General features: G+C 46.9%; 2 protein-coding genes across 7 annotated transcripts in view; one reads left to right on the top strand and one right to left on the bottom strand.

Moving 5' to 3' along the window:
- Nucleotides 1–3,812, top strand: part of LOC102445674 (EF-hand calcium-binding domain-containing protein 6-like) — a 90,491-nt gene extending 86,679 nt beyond the window's left edge. For 4 of the 5 annotated variants that reach the window (XM_075930304.1, XM_075930305.1, XM_075930303.1 and 1 more), the window contains one exon: nt 2,867–3,812. In XM_075930304.1, the coding sequence (XP_075786419.1) occupies nt 2,867–3,088 (222 nt within the window). In that variant the 3' untranslated portion in view covers nt 3,089–3,812. The remainder of the gene's footprint in view (nt 1–2,866) is intronic. The other variant, XR_012904265.1, reaches the window with a different exon arrangement.
- Nucleotides 3,813–13,026: 9,214 nt separating this feature from the next.
- Nucleotides 13,027–16,394, bottom strand: HELT (helt bHLH transcription factor). Of its 2 annotated transcripts, none has more exons than XM_075930300.1 (3): nt 15,280–16,394; nt 14,868–14,964; nt 13,027–14,534 (listed from the first exon to the last, which is right to left on the bottom strand). In XM_075930300.1, the coding sequence occupies exons 1-3, from the start codon at nt 15,595–15,597 to the stop codon at nt 14,047–14,049; spliced, it is 903 nt and encodes a 300-aa protein (XP_075786415.1). In that variant the 5' UTR covers nt 15,598–16,394; the 3' UTR covers nt 13,027–14,046. The 2 variants fall into 2 exon arrangements, with proteins under 2 accessions (XP_075786415.1, XP_075786416.1); XM_075930301.1 differs by having other exon boundaries at nt 13,027–14,531; nt 15,280–16,393.
- Nucleotides 16,395–16,476: the final 82 nt, after the last annotated feature.

The following is a 16,476-nucleotide window of genomic DNA, read 5'->3' as shown; positions in this document are numbered from 1 at the left end:
ATGTGTCCCATTCATAGCTTTTAATGTGTAAATGTGAATATCAAAGGCCTTTGATACTTGATATCAAATTATCTTTGACCTGCGTTAACCAGTTAATATCTTTATTCAAGGCCAAGTTGAAAGTGTTGAATTTGTAAATGAACTCCAGTTCATCAGTCTCCCTCTGTAATTGGGTGATAAAATTCCTTCATAGAAAAATGATTAATTTTAAAATCCATTATTGAATGTTCAAAGAGGTTATAATGTTCCCCTACAAGTTTATGTGTGTTACCATTCCTGATGTCTGATTTGTGTCCATTAATTCTTTGTGTCAGATTCTGGAGTCTGTAACTCATCTGATGAAATGGATTTTACGCACTAAAGATGATGGTGTAATATATTTGTTAGTCTCTAAAGTGCCACTGGACTGCTCATTGTTTACAAATGAAGTGGGTCCTTATTGTTTATGGGCAGTGGTTATATTAGATGAGATGAAATAGGAACTTTACTTTCGCTGAATCAGTCAGAGTTGTACTAAACTTGATGCTGCACATTATTTTTTACCAGGGCAGAGTGGGAGAGCAGCTCCACGCTCCTGGAAGGGGGTGAGGCCTCTGGTGGAAGGGGTGGAGATGGAGGCAGCCAGCCCTACATACTGCCCAGTGTGTGCTTTCCCTTACCCCCACCAGCATCATCCGGAGCATGGTCCACACACGCACATACAGCCCTCGGAGTCACCTGGAGCAAGGTGATTTAACAGGCCCAGGACTCTGGCTGTTGCAACTACTGCAGGAGCAGGAGCAGTAGCTGGGAGCCCTGGGTCCCTTTAAATCCCTCTTTGTCCCCTCCTTATTGGTGGGCCCATATTTTATCATGGATATTGATGGTACCTTTCAAATATCTAAGTGTGATGGGGCGCTTGCCCCACACTGGCACATAAGGGGCTAAAACAACCCCGAGAGAGAGCTAGGGCTAGGATCCAATCACAAGTGGGTTTGAAGCAGCCAATCAGGGCCTTACTAGGCCCTATAAGAAGAGCTCCTGGACAAGAGGCGCTCACTCTTGCTGTGGAGGGAGAAGGATCTAGCTGCCTGCTATCAGGGATACCTTGGACAGAGCAATGCTGGGAAAAAGCAGGGGGAGCTAGGAGAGCTCAGGCCTAAATAAACTGCAGGCTGAGGTCCAGCAACAAGGGTCCCTTGATGTACCAGGACCAGATGAGCAGCCAGAGCAGGAATAGGCAGCAGGTTCAACCTGTTTGCCAATGATGAAGAGGCCAGTTTAGCTCACAGTTTGCTCCCTAAGGAAGGGGCTAGATGCTGAACTGCAGTGGGTCACTGAGGCAAGATGGGCTTAGAGGTAACGGAGTTCCTCAGGAGGGAAGGAATCCAGACATGGGCACTGACTGGAGGGCAGTACCCTGAGGGATGGGTGCTGTGGTCTGTGAGGAACACAGGTCCTGACAAAGGGTGGAGATTGACAAGAAACAGGCAACAGTGAGCAAGACCACCAGGAGAGGGTGCTCTCAGGCTGGACCCAGCTAATTCCCAGAGTGACCAGCAAGAGACATTGTGGTGTTGAATCACGAACTACTACACTGAGGCTGTGTCTAGGCTACATCTCTCTGTCGACAGAGAGCTGTAGATTAGGCATGTTGAAATTGCTAATGAAGCAGGGATTTAAATATCCCGTGCTTCATTAGCATAAACATGGCTGCCGCTTCTTTTCGAAACAGAGCTTTTTTTAAAAAACGGCAGTCTAGATGCAGATCTGTCGAAAATAAACCCTTTTTCAACAGATCCTGTAAACCTCATTTTTTGAAGAATACAAGATCTGTTGAAAAAGGGTTTATTTTCGACAGATCCGCGTCTAGATTGCTGGTTTTTTTTGTTTTGTTTTTTTTTTCAAAAAAGATCCGTTTAGAAAAAAAGCATGCCATGTTTATGCTAATGAAGCATGGGATATTTAAATCCCTGTTTCATTAGCAATTTTGACGTGCTTAATTAGGGATGCAGTCTAGACATAGCCTGAGATAGATGAATTAGAATACTTAGTAGGCAAACATGGATAAATTGAGCCTGAGCATACATAATAGTTTACTTTCATGCAGCCCTTACAGTATTTGAGGACATGCCGTTGTTGTCCAAGTATGGCGCATATTATTTCTTATGGTATTATGCTGCGATCCTATAAGACAGCTTCCAGGAACTTCCACTTGACAAGAGTGAAATAAAATACCATAGAGGTGAATTCGGGAAGGGGCAGGTTGAGGTGCATCTCCAATAATGACCAACCAATAAAACATTTTTTCAGGAATTGTGCCTGCCCCGTGTTCAGGAGGGAAAGGAGGGAAGTCTCCTTGACTCTGTCCACTCTCCCCCGCCCCCCACAACCATTATTCTCTTATGAGAGCCAGTTGCTACTTAATATGGACGCCAACATTTTCAAACTTGGGTGCCTAAAATTAGACTTTTAAATCCATATTACATGTCTAGATAAGTGATGTGATTTGTCAAAAGTGATGGTAGTCCAGCAATTGCCACTGACGTTAGTTAGATTTGTGAAAATGAGGCTCCTTATTTCTAAGGTTTCTAACTTAGGTTTCTAACTATGGACATAGAAGCATAACTTCAAGCAGCCATTTTTTTAAATTTTCACTTGAATGTTCATGGAGCAGTAAAGTGCAAATTATATTATGTGAACCTTGCCAGTGTGACCTGTGAAAGTGTGCAGGAATGTACTGTAAAACATGCTATTGCATATCTCACAATTTAGTAGTTCAGATGAAATATAAACATAAGACATTGGTGCCTCACAATACATAATAGTTTGGTTGTTATTTCACTGTGGTAATTCAACATCCCAATTGTTTTCTTTCTGGCTGTAGTTACGAGGGGACTGGAAGATCCTCCAAAGAGCCTTTAAGAAGCTGGATATTGACAGCAATGGCTACCTCTCCTTGCCAGAATTCAGATCTGTTCTGAAGCTCTGTAACCTTCTGCTAGATGAGGATGAGGTCTACCACATTCTGTCTAAATTTGATCCCAATATGGATGGGCGAATTGATTACAAGTCCTTTTTGGAAGAAACTTGCAAAAAAGGTCAATGACCTACAGCCAAAAAATGTACTGCTAACCCACAATAAAATAGTGTAGAATATTCTTGTGAATAAAAGAAGAATGGCATCTGCATTAGCTGTTTATCTTTCCAGCTAAGTAATTTGCTTCTCCTTGGTCTGTGCATCTCTGCTTTGTGTCTATTGGCTACTCATGAGTTGCCTACTGTATTGCCAGTTGCTTTGTAGGGGAATAATAATTCTGAGAGCAGAGTGTGAACTGAGTATAAAACAAATAACACACTATATTTTAAATGTAATTCAAGCTGTTGCTAAGGAAACTAACATTCTTAAATGCAGAGGTAAGGATGCAGCTTAGAGAAATGCTAACATTTAAAAAAATAAAACTTTCAGTGAAATTACCTGGTGGATTTTTGCAATTTAGGATGCAATAGCAATGGGAAACAGCCCTTTGACTTTATTGGGAGTTGAGTTCATCAAGTCCTTTGTGTGAAACTAGAATTTGGCCTTTAATATAAACATACATTGCCATGCTTAGTTGGCTTTTCTTTTTCTTACAAAAGTATTTCTCCATAGAATACAACAGAGGGCCCAATTCTGCAGCAGCTCTGCACATGACTTTACTAAATAGTCAGTGCTCAAAGTACTTGTATGTTTAAACCCAAATTATTTGGGGTTTTTTTGTAGTACAATTACATTTTAATAAATGTTTATGCATATAGCTGCTTGGTTAAATAAATATCTGTACTCACTTAAATGTGTCATTTGTCTGCTCAGTACATAGGACCAAATTCACTGCTGGTGTAATTCTTATATCTATTATAGATATAGTTCCACTAATTTCAGCTAAGCTTTGCTGATTTACTTAAGCTGAGAATCTCACCAGTCATGTCTATGCAAAGGTATTGCTGGGAGTGAACAGTCCTTTTTGGTTTGCTTTGAACATATTCTTCCCCTGCAACTTCTCACTTGAAATCCATCATAAGTAAAAATTATGTGTTGACTTTGATGGCTTTGCAGGATTCTTGCTGTCTATTTATTTTGGGAATCATACAAGAAAAGATTAATTCCTGCTCTGGCTCCTTTTCCAAATTCTTTCCCCTGCTTGCAGTCTCATAGTGTACAATATTCACGGAGTTTTAAGTAGGAACACTTCTGTGAATCTGTCTTTAAAAAAATAGAAGAAAGTGTATTATATAGTGAAAAGGTAATGGTACAAAAAAAGCTATTTTAATGCCATGGTTTTACAATGATTTACAATAATTAGAATAAATTGATTGCCAAAATAGTCCAATAGATAATTCTATTACATGTAATATATGCATTATAGAGGTTTTCTGAAGAGTATCAAAAATGGTTTTCCTTTGTTAAATACAGTTCTACTTGTAACATGGCTCTGTTAAAAAGTTTTGTCCATGTTTGTTGTCTCACTGAGCATTGGTTTATTTTTCTCAGTTTACAATTTGAAAGAAAAGCTGTATTTTTTAAACAGATTCCAGTTCAGAAAATGCATGCTGAGATCTCAGAGTCAAAACTGGTCCTTTCCTTCTCAAAATTTCTGTAGGTCAAACCTACCCTCAGCTATGCTGGTTGTGTCCAATAAAAATACACTATCTAGGGGTATGTCTACACTACCCCGCTAGTTCGAACTAGCGGGGTAATGTAGGCATACCGCACTTGCAAATGAAGCCCGGGATTTGAATTTCCCGGGCTTCATTTGCACAAGCCGGCCGGCGCCATTTTTAAATGCCGGCTTGTTCGAACCCCGTGCCGCGCGGCTACACGCGGCACGGGGTTCGAACAAGCCGGCATTTAAAAATGGCGCCGGCCGGCTTGTGCAAATGAAGCCCGGGAAATTCAAATCCCGGGCTTCATTTGCAAGTGCGGTATGCCTACATTACCCCGCTAGTTCGAACTAGCGGGGTAGTGTAGACATACCCTAATTGACTAAGTGGGATTGCACTGAGTAGATTTAAATAAATCTATAAATGAGTAGGTTTTGGCCCTGGTGTGATTAGGAATAGAAACTAACTCATTCCTCTGAAGTTGTGATGACTGCAATGTGAACAGGAGTAAAAAATAGTTTAAAAGAATTATGTTGACAGTAAAGAGAGCAGATGTAACACTGATTACACACCATGGAGCAGATCATGGCTCTATTGAAGTCAATGGAAGTTTAGTGATGGAGCTGTGACAATTTACACCAGCTGAGTTAGACCCTTCACCCATCAGTGAAGCACCCTGCAGGAAGGTGCCTGCTTTTCTGTACCTATCGTGAATTAGAACTTCACAGTAAGCTCTTACAGTAATGAAGATCCCTCTCAACTTTTCACTGAATAAGCAAAATATACATATTTCTGTTAACAAAAACATTTATTGTTAATCTAACTGCACTAATCTTAATAGAGGTGATGAAATAAGAGATGAAGGATTTTGTATTGCTGTAACTTCAAATTTAGCATTACAGGGTTTACTTTTAGGATGAACCTCGCTTTGACATTTTCAGTCTCAGTCACATTGAACTTTCCAAATAAAAGTCTCTCTCTCTTTTTTTTAACATATAAATCTTCAGTTTTATCTGCTTGCTATTGTTCTTTCAATCCTTTCATTATATGCCACATTAAGGTATAAAGTGCGGCATGTAGGTCAACATGTGCTAGTACATTTTGCCATTGTTACATGCTGTCTAATAAAAAGGGTCAGGTGTGTTGTTCCGAGATAGACTTAGGTCTTCTTGTTCTGTAAGGTAAGTGAACAGAGATGGACAAGCTGAATCTGGACACTGTAAAATCAGGTTATGAAGCAGCTATCCTCTGACTAGGGGAGTTGCCTGTCAAGAAGTCTTGTTGGGATTTGTCCTGCTTTGTGCAGGGGCTGGACTTGATGACCTCCTGAGGTCTCTTCCAGCTCTATGGTTCTATGACTGTCACCAGCAGCCTGCCTTCTGGAAGAGAACATACCATAAGAAGTGTCATACTGGGTCAGACCAAAGATCCAACTAGACCAGGGGTGGGCAAGAGGCAGTTAGCGGGCCTCTAACTAACTAAGCCAGCCCACAGCCACTTCACCGGCACCCTTACTACACAGTAGCTGCCACTTTAAAGTCTGCCTCTGCATGGTCTGGATGCTGGGAAGGGAGGAGGGAGGCTTCACTAGCAAAATCCCTTAGCTCCCCTTGGCCAGCTTCCAGCCAATAGGAGCTGAGAAATTTTGATGGAGGCAGAGGCAGCAAGCAAAGCCTCCTCCTCCCTCATTTACCATTCTTATGCTGGAGCAAAGCCATGTGGAGCAGCCAGCCCATAAGATAGGCATGGAGCCTGTTTCAGGTTCCTGCAGGGCTGTTAGCTGGGAGCCACCTAGGTAAGTGCTTCTCAGCCAAATCCTGCCTCTGGCACCCAACTTCCTCTTTCCCGCAACTTTCTGCCCAGGTCACCACCTAAACCTTCTGCACCCCCTTTTCCCACTTCCAGTCACAACTCCCTCCCAGACCCTGCACTCTCTCCTATACCCCTCCCCCAGGCCAGAATCCTCTCCTGCACCCATACCCTTCCCTGATCCTGCACTCCATTCACTTGCCCCAACTCATCACCCAAACCCTCTGTACTCCTTTTCCCAGGTCACAACTCCCTCCCAGACCCTGCACCTCCTCCTATACCCCTTTTCTAGGCCAGAATCCTCTCCTGCCCCCATATGCCCTCCTGGACCCTGCGCCCCAAACCCCTGCCCATGATCATAACTCCTTCCTTCATCCAAACTCCCTCTCAGACCCCACACCCTCTCCTGCATCCCAATCCTTGAGCCCAAGCTCTTTTCTATACCCTCCCTCCCGCCATCCTAGACCTGCACCCCCTCCATAGAAGTGCAGGCCTTGACCACTTACCCAAGTGTTGGAGTGCCCCTCCATTAAAAATTATTGTCCACTGAGGATCTAGACCAGTATCCTGTCTTCCAACAGTGGCCAATGCCAGGTGCCCAAGAGAGAATGAATAGAATAGGTAATTATCACGTGATCCATTCCTTATCACTCATTCCCAGCTTCTGACAAAGAGAGGCTAGACACACCATAGTTTCCCATTCTGGCTAATTGACATTGATAGGCCTATCATCCATGAACTTATCTAGGGTTTTTTTTTTAATCCTGTTATAATCTTGGCCTTCACAACATCCTCTGGCAAAGAATTCCATGGATTGACTGTGCTTTGTATGAACAAATATTTGCTTTTGTTTGTTTTAAACCTGCTACCTATTAATTTCATTTGGTCCAGGCTGGACAGATTTTTAGTCTGTCTGAGAACCTGGGAAAGCCAAGGCAACTTCTACCCTAAGAATCTGCCAACTTATTTATCACTCGGTAAGTATCTGATAATTTATATCTTACCTATTTAGTGTGTTATGCTCAGTTTGCAGTTTTTGTTTACTACAGTAATTGGCTTTGATCTGTTTACTGAGCCCTTATAATCACTTAAAATTTATCTTCTGTAGTTAATAAAATGACTTGTTTATAACATAACCCCAGTTTGTGCAATTTACCGTATTTTCCGGCGTATAAGGCGACTGGGTGTATAAGACGACCCCCTAATTTTCCAGTTAAAACATAGGTTTTGGCCTATACTCGCCGTATCAGACTACCCCCCTGTCAGGGGGTCCGCACCCCCGTGTGCCTCAGTGCCCCCTGACTGTCTTCATATAGCCCATCTCAGGGCAGAATACAGTCTGTATGGGTTGCTCATCATAGGCATCACCGCAGTTTATACTGGCCCTTTAAACAGGCCGAGTCTCCAAACAGATTCTCGTCGTAGCTGGGCACCCCCCCGGTAGGGGGACCCGGGCCCACCCTACTCCACCGGGTCCCGGCCCAGGGCCCTGTGAGCGACCGGGTATAGGGTCACTCCCTCGGTGGGGCTAGCTAGCCAAAACCCACCAAGTCTCTCGGGCTCGGAGGGGCGCCTCCCGCTCCTGCCCTGGGCCACTTCCTACCTGTCCTTGCCCAGCTGGCTGCGATCTCCAGGCCGGCGTCCCCTCAGCAGGTAGTCTCCAGGTGGCACCAACTCGCCTCTGCTTTCCTCCTGGCCTCTCCTGGAGTCCCCGGCAACTGCTGAGGGAGAGCTTCTCTCTCCAGTCCCTCTCCTGCAGCTGTAGCCCTCCCAGGAGCTCTTGCTGCCTCTGCAGTCAGCCCTCCCTCTCCTCCAGCAACTGTGCCTCTCCTTTTATAGCCGGCAGCTGGGCTCATTAGCCTCACCATCTCAGCTGGTCTTCCAGCTTCCCTCAGGCTCGGGGCCTGAGCCTTGGGCTTAAAGGCCCAGTGCAGGGCAGGCGCCCTGTCACACCCCCCTTCCAAGGCAACACCATTTAATAACATCAGTACTGTAGCTTCGGCTAAATACAGAACGTCCCTGTGCTGATACTGTATGTACCGCGCTGAGCCAATCCCGGCAAGCGGTGTATTCTATTAATGCATACAAAGCCTGCTCGGATTGGCAAAGGTTGTAATAGCCCGCCTCTCTGACTCAGCCAATCCGAGCAGGCTTTGTATGCATTAATAGATGACACCGCTTGCCGTGATTGGCTCAGCGCGGTACATATAGTATCAGCACAGGGACATTCTGTATGTAGCCAAAGCTACAGTACTGTATTAGGGCACATCCAGTGGGCTAAAAGGTAATAATAGGGACGTTCTGTATGTAGCTGAAGCTACAGTATGTTTATACCCGGCGTATAAGACGACCCCCGATTTTTGGGGGATATTTTTTAGTATAAAAAGTCACCTTATACGCCAGAAAATACGGTATATCTGGAGATGGCTAGAAGATGTGCATTCCTATCTTCACATTGAGGGAGAGGGCAAAATTTTATGAGCTTGCACTGGGCAGATCTTTCTATACAGCACAAGACAGTATCATTTTGGATTTGTCCCCCAAAAGGGGTGTGCATATTAGAGATGTTAAAGATTAGTTGATTATCGGATAAGCATTTGCTTCTATAATATAGAGGCAGCAAATGGGGTGAAGGGGTACTTCAGAGTGGCAGCCCAACACAGCTGCGCTGCCACGTTGAACCCCAAGGTGGCATTTCAAAGAGGCAGCCACTGCACAGCTGATCCGGAGATCGACTATGTGGTGGCTGCTCCTTTAAAACATTGCCTCTGAGTGTTTCAAAGGGGCAGCCATGGAGCCATAGATCAGCTGGGGATTCCCCAGCTGATCCTGGGGCTCTGCACAGCATTTTTCCAAAACCAAGGGTCAGCGGAGGAGTCCCTAGCTGACTCCGGATTCCACTGCCACGCAGAGCCCAGGATCAGCTATGCGGTGACTGCCCCTTCAAAACACCGCCTCTAGTATTTCAAAGGGGCAGCTGCATGGAGTCCAGGATCAGCTGGGGACTGCCCAGCTGATCCCTGTCTCCCCACAGCATTTCCCCAGAACCCAGGATCAGCTGGGGAGTCCCAGCTGCTGACTTGGGCTGGCCATTTGTGAAAGATATAATCCAGCTCCCATGTGTTTCAATGTACTCTATAGGAAAATGCACCCATGTTCCTCAAAGCAGTACTCAGAAATGTCCAAAGCCTCCCCACTTAGCATGAAGATATCCAGAACCAAAGATGAAAATTACTGGAGAAGGGACCAAATATATTCATACCTCAGCAGAGAAATATGTGAACTATGATGTCATTGCCAAACACCATGGGGGAGAGAGATGTGTAGAACAGCAATTACCATCAATTGTGTGATAATTTCCTGTTACAAGGAAGGGCACTATGCCTGTTTCCATGTGTGTGGAGTCAGTAATTTGCTCTCACTCTCTCTGCAATGTCTAGCATCATCTCAGGAGATCACAATATAGTACCTGCTTCTGAATGTATAAAATAGATAGTGCTGTGTTGTTGTATTGGTGTCAGTTGATAGGTGATCCTTCAAGAACATTTGCTCTTAAGAAGGGTAATGTGTCTTGTGGCTATGGCATTGGAGTGAGACTCAGAAGATATGAGTTCAATTTTGTTTTTTGGTGTTTTTTTTTTACAAACTTTCTGAGGACTTTCTGCAAGTCATTCAATCTCTTATTGGCTCAGTTTGCTCATATGCTGCAGACAGCACTTCCCTGGTTCCTAGGGGATTGTGTGTTTGTAAAGTGGTAGGGCTATTTACTAACTTAAATAGAGACATCAGTCATGTCATTAGAGGACCTACTGCTGCTTGGTCTTCCAGAGGCAGCCTAAGTGGAGAGATGGCAAGGCGCTCTGGGTGACTGTGGCTGAAGGAATGTGTCTGGGACTGTGTTTGTAGGTGTGCCAGGGGGACTGCATGTCCTTGTGTTCTGGGAAATGGGTGGGTGGCATCTGGATGCGTTTGTTGGGACATCATTGTGTGTAACGTTGGTATGTGTCTCGGTGGCATCTCGGTATGTCATGGGAATGCGTGTGTCTGCTTGCCCCTGTGTATCTCAGGCGTGTGTCCGTGTGTGGGTTATGGGATGCCTCTGCGTGTGCTGCCGGAGTGTGTGTCTCCTTGTGGCCTCTCTCCCTGTGCCAATGGAGTGTGTATGCCAGTCTGGTGCAGCTTGTTTAACGCAGCAGGAGGCATTTAACAGCCCTGCCTTGTAACTCCTAGGAAATGCGCAGCGCACACGGAGCGTATCTTCGCGCGGGTCTCTGAAGCCGCTCCCCACAAAGCCCCGGGTCTGGCGGCACACTCGAGCCGGAGCTGGCCCGACTCCCCCGTAGCTGGTTCCTGTCACCTCGGCCCGGAGAGGGAATCGGTTGCTCGCACCAGCTTGCGGCAGCCACCCCGCCTGCCCTGCCGTGCGCCCGCCCTGTGCTCGCCCGCGCTCTTTGCCCAGAGTCTCCCCAGGGATTCCGCCCGGCGCATCCTCTCCCGCGGCTCCCCAGCCCCGCTCGCAGCTGCCACGGGCCCGGCGGCTCCTCCCCGCGGGCTGGCAGGGGCGCGTAGGGAGCCTCTGGGGGCGGGAACGCGGGGCTCTGGCGCGAAAGGACCAGTGACCTCTGTGGTGAGGAGGCTGCAGGGCGCTGAGGCCAGGCGGCCGGGACAGCTCCTCCACCGGCCGAGTCCCGCGGACCGAGCCCCAGCTCCCCCGCAAGGCGCTTTGTTCCCCACTTCTATGGAGAGCTCCTTTGATTTCATGGCGCTGATTATTTTTATTCCTGCCCACTCAAGGATGAAGCCCAAGAAACAAGAGATTGTCCCTTTCAGCGGCTCCACAATGGGTCACCTCCAGCGCACACCGCCCGCCAGGAGCTCTGCTTGGGGCTGAGGGGGCTCGCTTGGAAAGCGGACAACTTACTCCCAGGGAGCGCGCGGGGAACCAGGGGCCCTGGAGCTCGGCATAGTGGGCGAGGGCAAAACAGGTTTAGCCCGCAGGCTGGCTCGAGGCACGGCCCTCCGAGGGGCGAGCTGCCATGATTCATCTTCTGGGAAGTCAAACCAGCCCAGCCCCGACTGCTGGCCAAGACTGGGGAATAGGGGAGAGGTTTCAGAGACCGATAGACACGAGGGAGGAGGGAAGCGGGGGAGACTTTTATCCCAAAGTCATTGGCAATCCAAAGCAGGATTTATCCTCCACCGATAAATGAAAACGAGGAGAACAAAACAAAACAAAAATCGAGAATAGCAACATTCAAGTTACAAAGACTGTCATGGACCAGTGCAAGTTTGCAAAATTATATGTAAATGACCAAAGTTTTGACCGTGGTGGCCCGGTGCTAATCCCAGAGAGAAAATCTACTTAGCAAAGGAAAGTTTTTGTCTAATTTGGTTAACAGTGACCAAAATGCTGCATATATTAATAATTTATATGTCCAGGGTAACACTATATCTTTAATGCTTCAGTGCAAAAGGGGATTCAGAATGGCTTAATGCTCACAGAATAAAAATCGTGAAAGACTTGCTTCATTTTCTGCATCAAGCGCTGGTGAAAATGAGTGTAAGACATGTGTTTTCATAATAGGCACCAGCCATTCTTCTGCTGCTGAATACATTTGATTTATCCCATATTGCCCTACGTCTATTTAACAAGAGGTATTTTCCTGCTCTCCTCGCTTGGATTTAAGGTCCTAAATGTATCCTGGTGAAATAGCTTTTTTCCTCCTCCCGTTACCCTGCAATACGACCTCTTTCTTGTCGATCTGAAACACCAGCCTTTTCTGTATTTACAGTTTAAATGGGAGGTACACATTACACGTTTTACTCATTGTAATGAAGATCTTTTTGTCTGTCTGTGAATAAAGGAGCTGATGGTTTACAAATTGTGGGTCAGCCCATTCCATGACCTCAGTAAACAATCCGGGTCAGATCTCCTTCAAGGCTGCAACGTGCAATGGAATAAGTTAATTTACCCTTTCTCAACTGATCGGGGAGTGCAAACTACAAGCAAAAATACTAACCACATCTGGAATCATATGTAAGAAAGAAAAATTCTCTTATAGCACAGATGAGGTTGGTTGGATGTAGGAAAATTTCAACTGCTGACCTAAGAGCGCAAAAGGAAGGCATAGCTGGGGAAATGAATATTAGCCTATTGTTTGCCTGAATACAAATGTTGCTTTTCTAGACACATTAAACCCATAGATTTGTTCCTTATACTGAGAGACTTGTTTGCTTCTTCACGCCTTCTGCTTCTCGTTTTTTCTGATGCCTCTATAGCTATTTTATTGAAAATCGAGCTCCATGGAACAAGTACCCATCACCGATTAGGAAGTGTAAGTGTTTCTGCCGTGAGACTGAGAGCTGAATTATCTAAAAGCAACTGATATGCCAGGGTTGACCAGAGGACGAGACGCGGTGAAATAGCTGGTTTATTGAAGAATATCATGAGAAAAATCTGCCTTTGGCCACTGTACAAGTCAAAGTCTACGGCCAGTTCTAAACGCCTAGCTCCTGTTTTTTTCTCTGCGCGCATTTTCCCACCTGCCAACCTACTCTCTGTGATCTGACTGCTACAGAGCCTCATCTCACTTTGTTCCTTAGGCCACTTCTCCTCCTGCTATTTTCCTCCCGGGGAGATAAATGACCAGAAGGAAACTCCCGAATAGGGCAGAAGGGAAATCGTGCCGTGCCTTCCTAGTGAAATATTCCTTCACGGGTCAACCAAAAACGCTTCCCTTTTCTTCTGCTCCCCACAGAGTCAGGCAGCCCTGACATCTTGGAAGGAAACGGAGAGGCTGGTTCCTTCCTGCCTCTTCTTTGCCCCTAAGGAATTTTCCGTAACAGCTACTGAACGGGTTTAGTGTGCGGCCTCGGGGCTATCGAACAGTAACTGTAACAAGGTGAGAATAACATGGAGTTACACACAGGGCCATACATTTGCGAGACTCTCCTGTACAGAGCCCATCGGGATCACGTGTACTGCTCAGACACACCCGGCCTAGCGTTATATATAAACACGTGTCGCTACAAACACAGACTCAGAGAACTACTGGGAGACTCATGAGTGTTACCGTATTTTAAAGTGTGCGGTGAGAGGAGGTTCTCGTGCGCACGGAAGCACTGCCGGGTGTTTTCTTCTGGCGCGCCGGGACACCAGGCACCCCGTGTTAGGCAACACATCTAGAGCCAGGGCGCACCATGGGCGCCAGACCCACCGCTTGGAGACACGCGTCTCCCCGACCCTTTACCACTGCCGTTGCCATTGCGTTTATGTTTCCCTCTGGAAAAGACGTGCCCGTGGGAAACCAGACCAAAGAGTTCAGATCACATTTATTCCAAGCTCTGTACGTGGCTTGCGCCAGGCTCAGAAAAACTAAGCGAGCAAGGACAAAGCTAGCAGGTGGGATAAAGAGCGCATCGCAAAAGCACGCCCCGCTGGAACAATCCTTAGCCCCCTTCCCACTGATCATTTACCCGACCCCCCTCCGCAGCAAACTTTGACTTCCCAATCACGTGTATTTACATGTGTACACTACCGCTTGCTGGGTGAATATACGCGTCTGTGGATAATTTACTCTCCTCCCCCCATAAATATGCAGCCCCCAGGCCGAGTCTCTATAGCACGGAAGGGTGCTGGCCATGGGGCAGGCTGAAGGTGCTGGGGTGGGAATGGCCGATCAGGTTGAGATAGTGTCTGTCCAGACCCTGTACTGATGACAGGAAAGTGTTACGTTGCTGCCCGGGGTTGGGGAGGGGCATGGCTGCGTTAGAAAGGTACGGGATGGTGGGGCTTCTGGCAGGACCATGCCAGGAAAAGGGCCCCCCGGACCCCTGCTGAAACACAGACTCATTGGGACTGTGAGCCGGGCACTCCGGAGCCGGGTGAAACTGGTAGGAGAAGTCCGGTTCTGGAAGTGACCCCAGAGAGGTGAAGATGGGTTCGGTGACAAAGCGAGCTTTGGACTGCAGGAAAGCCAGGATCCGAGCATATTTGGTGTCTTTGGTCTCCATCCGTTCCACTGTGGTCAGGTAATGGACTAGATTCTTCATACACTCATGGTATCCATAGTGAAAATAGTTGGCGAACTCAGCTAAAAGCTCTGCTGGAAAGAAATGGAACAGGATAGCGGGTCAGGTCCTAACCTCGCTGCTTGCCCCTCTCATTTCTCGAGACTCTGAGACCTAGACTTGTACCTGTTGAATTTTAACACAGTCCGGGCAAACCAGTACGCCGTTTATTTAATTATCCGCCTGCCCAGTCCTTATCAGTTCTGGTTGTAGCTAATGCAGTTTACATGAAAGGATGGGATGCTCCCGGAGTGGTTGCAGAACCAGCCCGTGCTTGCAGTAAGAACCCCTTACACACATACTCGCCGTGCGCCAAACGTGCAAAGATCGCTATAGGCACCGAGGCGCCGGCAAAAGGTTGTACCTACCCTTTTCTCTGCCACGAGGGAAATCTGCAGAATGCAAGGCTCGCAGGTACTGAACAGTCATTTCCAGGATCTCCGCTTTTTCTAACTTCCCAGAACTCTGAAACACACAGACAAAACCCTCCTAAAACCCCCGGGACAAACCAGAGCCCGGACTACTCTTGCAGCGTTAACCAACCCCCTGGATACTAACTCCGGTGAGGGCAGAAGCGCCAGGGACATTGCAAGGCAAGTCGCTCCTGTGATGACTGCCTGAGTACCTTCCCAGACACACTTCGCCCACGAGAGCCATTCAAACCAAAGAAAATAACTGCAGCTACAAATTTGCAGCCTTAAACATGCAACTAGGTGACACCTCCACGTTGGTCAGGGGGCCATGCATTTGTAAACCCTCTAACGAGCAACTGGAGCATACCTGCTTTGCCAACGCCATTGGCACAGTCTTCCCCAATTCATTAAGGCAGCGATTGATCCGGTCTCTTCTTCTTTTCTCAATCACTTTGTGAGACACTGGAGTCCTCTGTGTAATACATAAAACAAGGTGTTTGAAAGAAGAGCAGAAATCACCCCAAAACGCACAGAGAAATCCCCCATATCCTTTGGTTTCTAATTGTATCCAGAGATATTCACCTTTTTTAAAAAGTTCCTGTAACGTCAGGTATTTGATCTGCCCTTGACTAAGCCACTTGCACATAATTTGCCCTAGATTATTATTATTTTTAAACAGTCTCATTTTGTTCCCAGAAGCGAGCGCTCTTCCAGCCAGCCCTGCTTTACTGCATATAGTAAAACACCTGTCCAGACCTGCCCTCTAGAGCAGCGATTTTGCTGAGGCTCACTCTGAGTATTAACCTCTGGTTTCCAAGCCAAACAGGAGCCCACGCTTTTTGAGAAGCCTATAAATAAACCTCTGGGTCTGTCGCGGCTGAGAAAGCAGCCGGCAGCCCCGGTGCGCAAGGATTAGCTCCAACTTACTTTTCGTTCCTTTAGTTTAGAGGACATCCTGAGGACCCAACTCTGGGGAAAGTCTAGCAGTGAGGAACCTCTGTGTCTCCTCAAGTGTCTCAGGTGGACTGCAGCCCCCTACCCTCCAACCGGCTGCTTATAAAGCGATCATTTCTGGGGGGAGACTCGGTGTATTCATGGCCTGCCTGATTCCCTGGGATTAGGGAGAGCAGTTTGGGGAATGTATGCATTAAAGATCAGTCTTAAAGGAGTAAAAAAAATGTTTTTTTTTCAGTCAAGGGGGCTAGCAGGGGGCAGATCAGCTTTGTTACTCCACGTGGACCTTCAAAGGACACGTGATCGCCCCCAGAATAACATTTGCATGGCAACAGAACTAAGGGGAGCAGCAAGCAGAGCGCAGTGGCGCGCTAGCAGCGTGTGAACACAAGCTCTCTTCTTTAGTTCCAAGCGCCTGGTCTCTCACACGATCGCCTGTTTACAAATCCCAGGCACCCCCCTCCTCCCCTGTCCAAGCGCTGACTGCATTTTAAAGCCTGTCCAGAGTCATTAAAGTAATTAAGTAAGCCCTTAATAGGCTGTTCCGCCCAGTTCAAGGGAGAGCCCTTGGAGACGGAGTGGCTCCGTTTGTTCTCAGGCTTTTCTCACA

The sequence above is a fragment of the Pelodiscus sinensis genome, chromosome 5, assembly GCF_049634645.1.
Source record: "Pelodiscus sinensis isolate JC-2024 chromosome 5, ASM4963464v1, whole genome shotgun sequence".
NCBI lineage: Eukaryota > Metazoa > Chordata > Testudines > Trionychidae > Pelodiscus > Pelodiscus sinensis.
Note: the sequence above shows the minus strand (reverse complement) of the source record. Positions and strands in the feature narration are given on the sequence as shown.

Excerpts from the sequence above, each read along its gene's own strand:
- HELT (XM_075930300.1), bottom strand. The coding sequence starts at position 15,597 with ATGAGACTGTTTAAAAATAATAATAATCTAGGGCAAATTATGTGCAAG. Across the intron at positions 14,965-15,279 it reads CAATGGCGTTGGCAAAGCAG|AGTTCTGGGAAGTTAGAAAA; the intron begins GTATGCTCCAGT and ends TGTGTGTTTCAG. Across the intron at positions 14,535-14,867 it reads CCCTCGTGGCAGAGAAAAGG|CAGAGCTTTTAGCTGAGTTC; the intron begins GTAGGTACAACC and ends ATTTCTTTCCAG.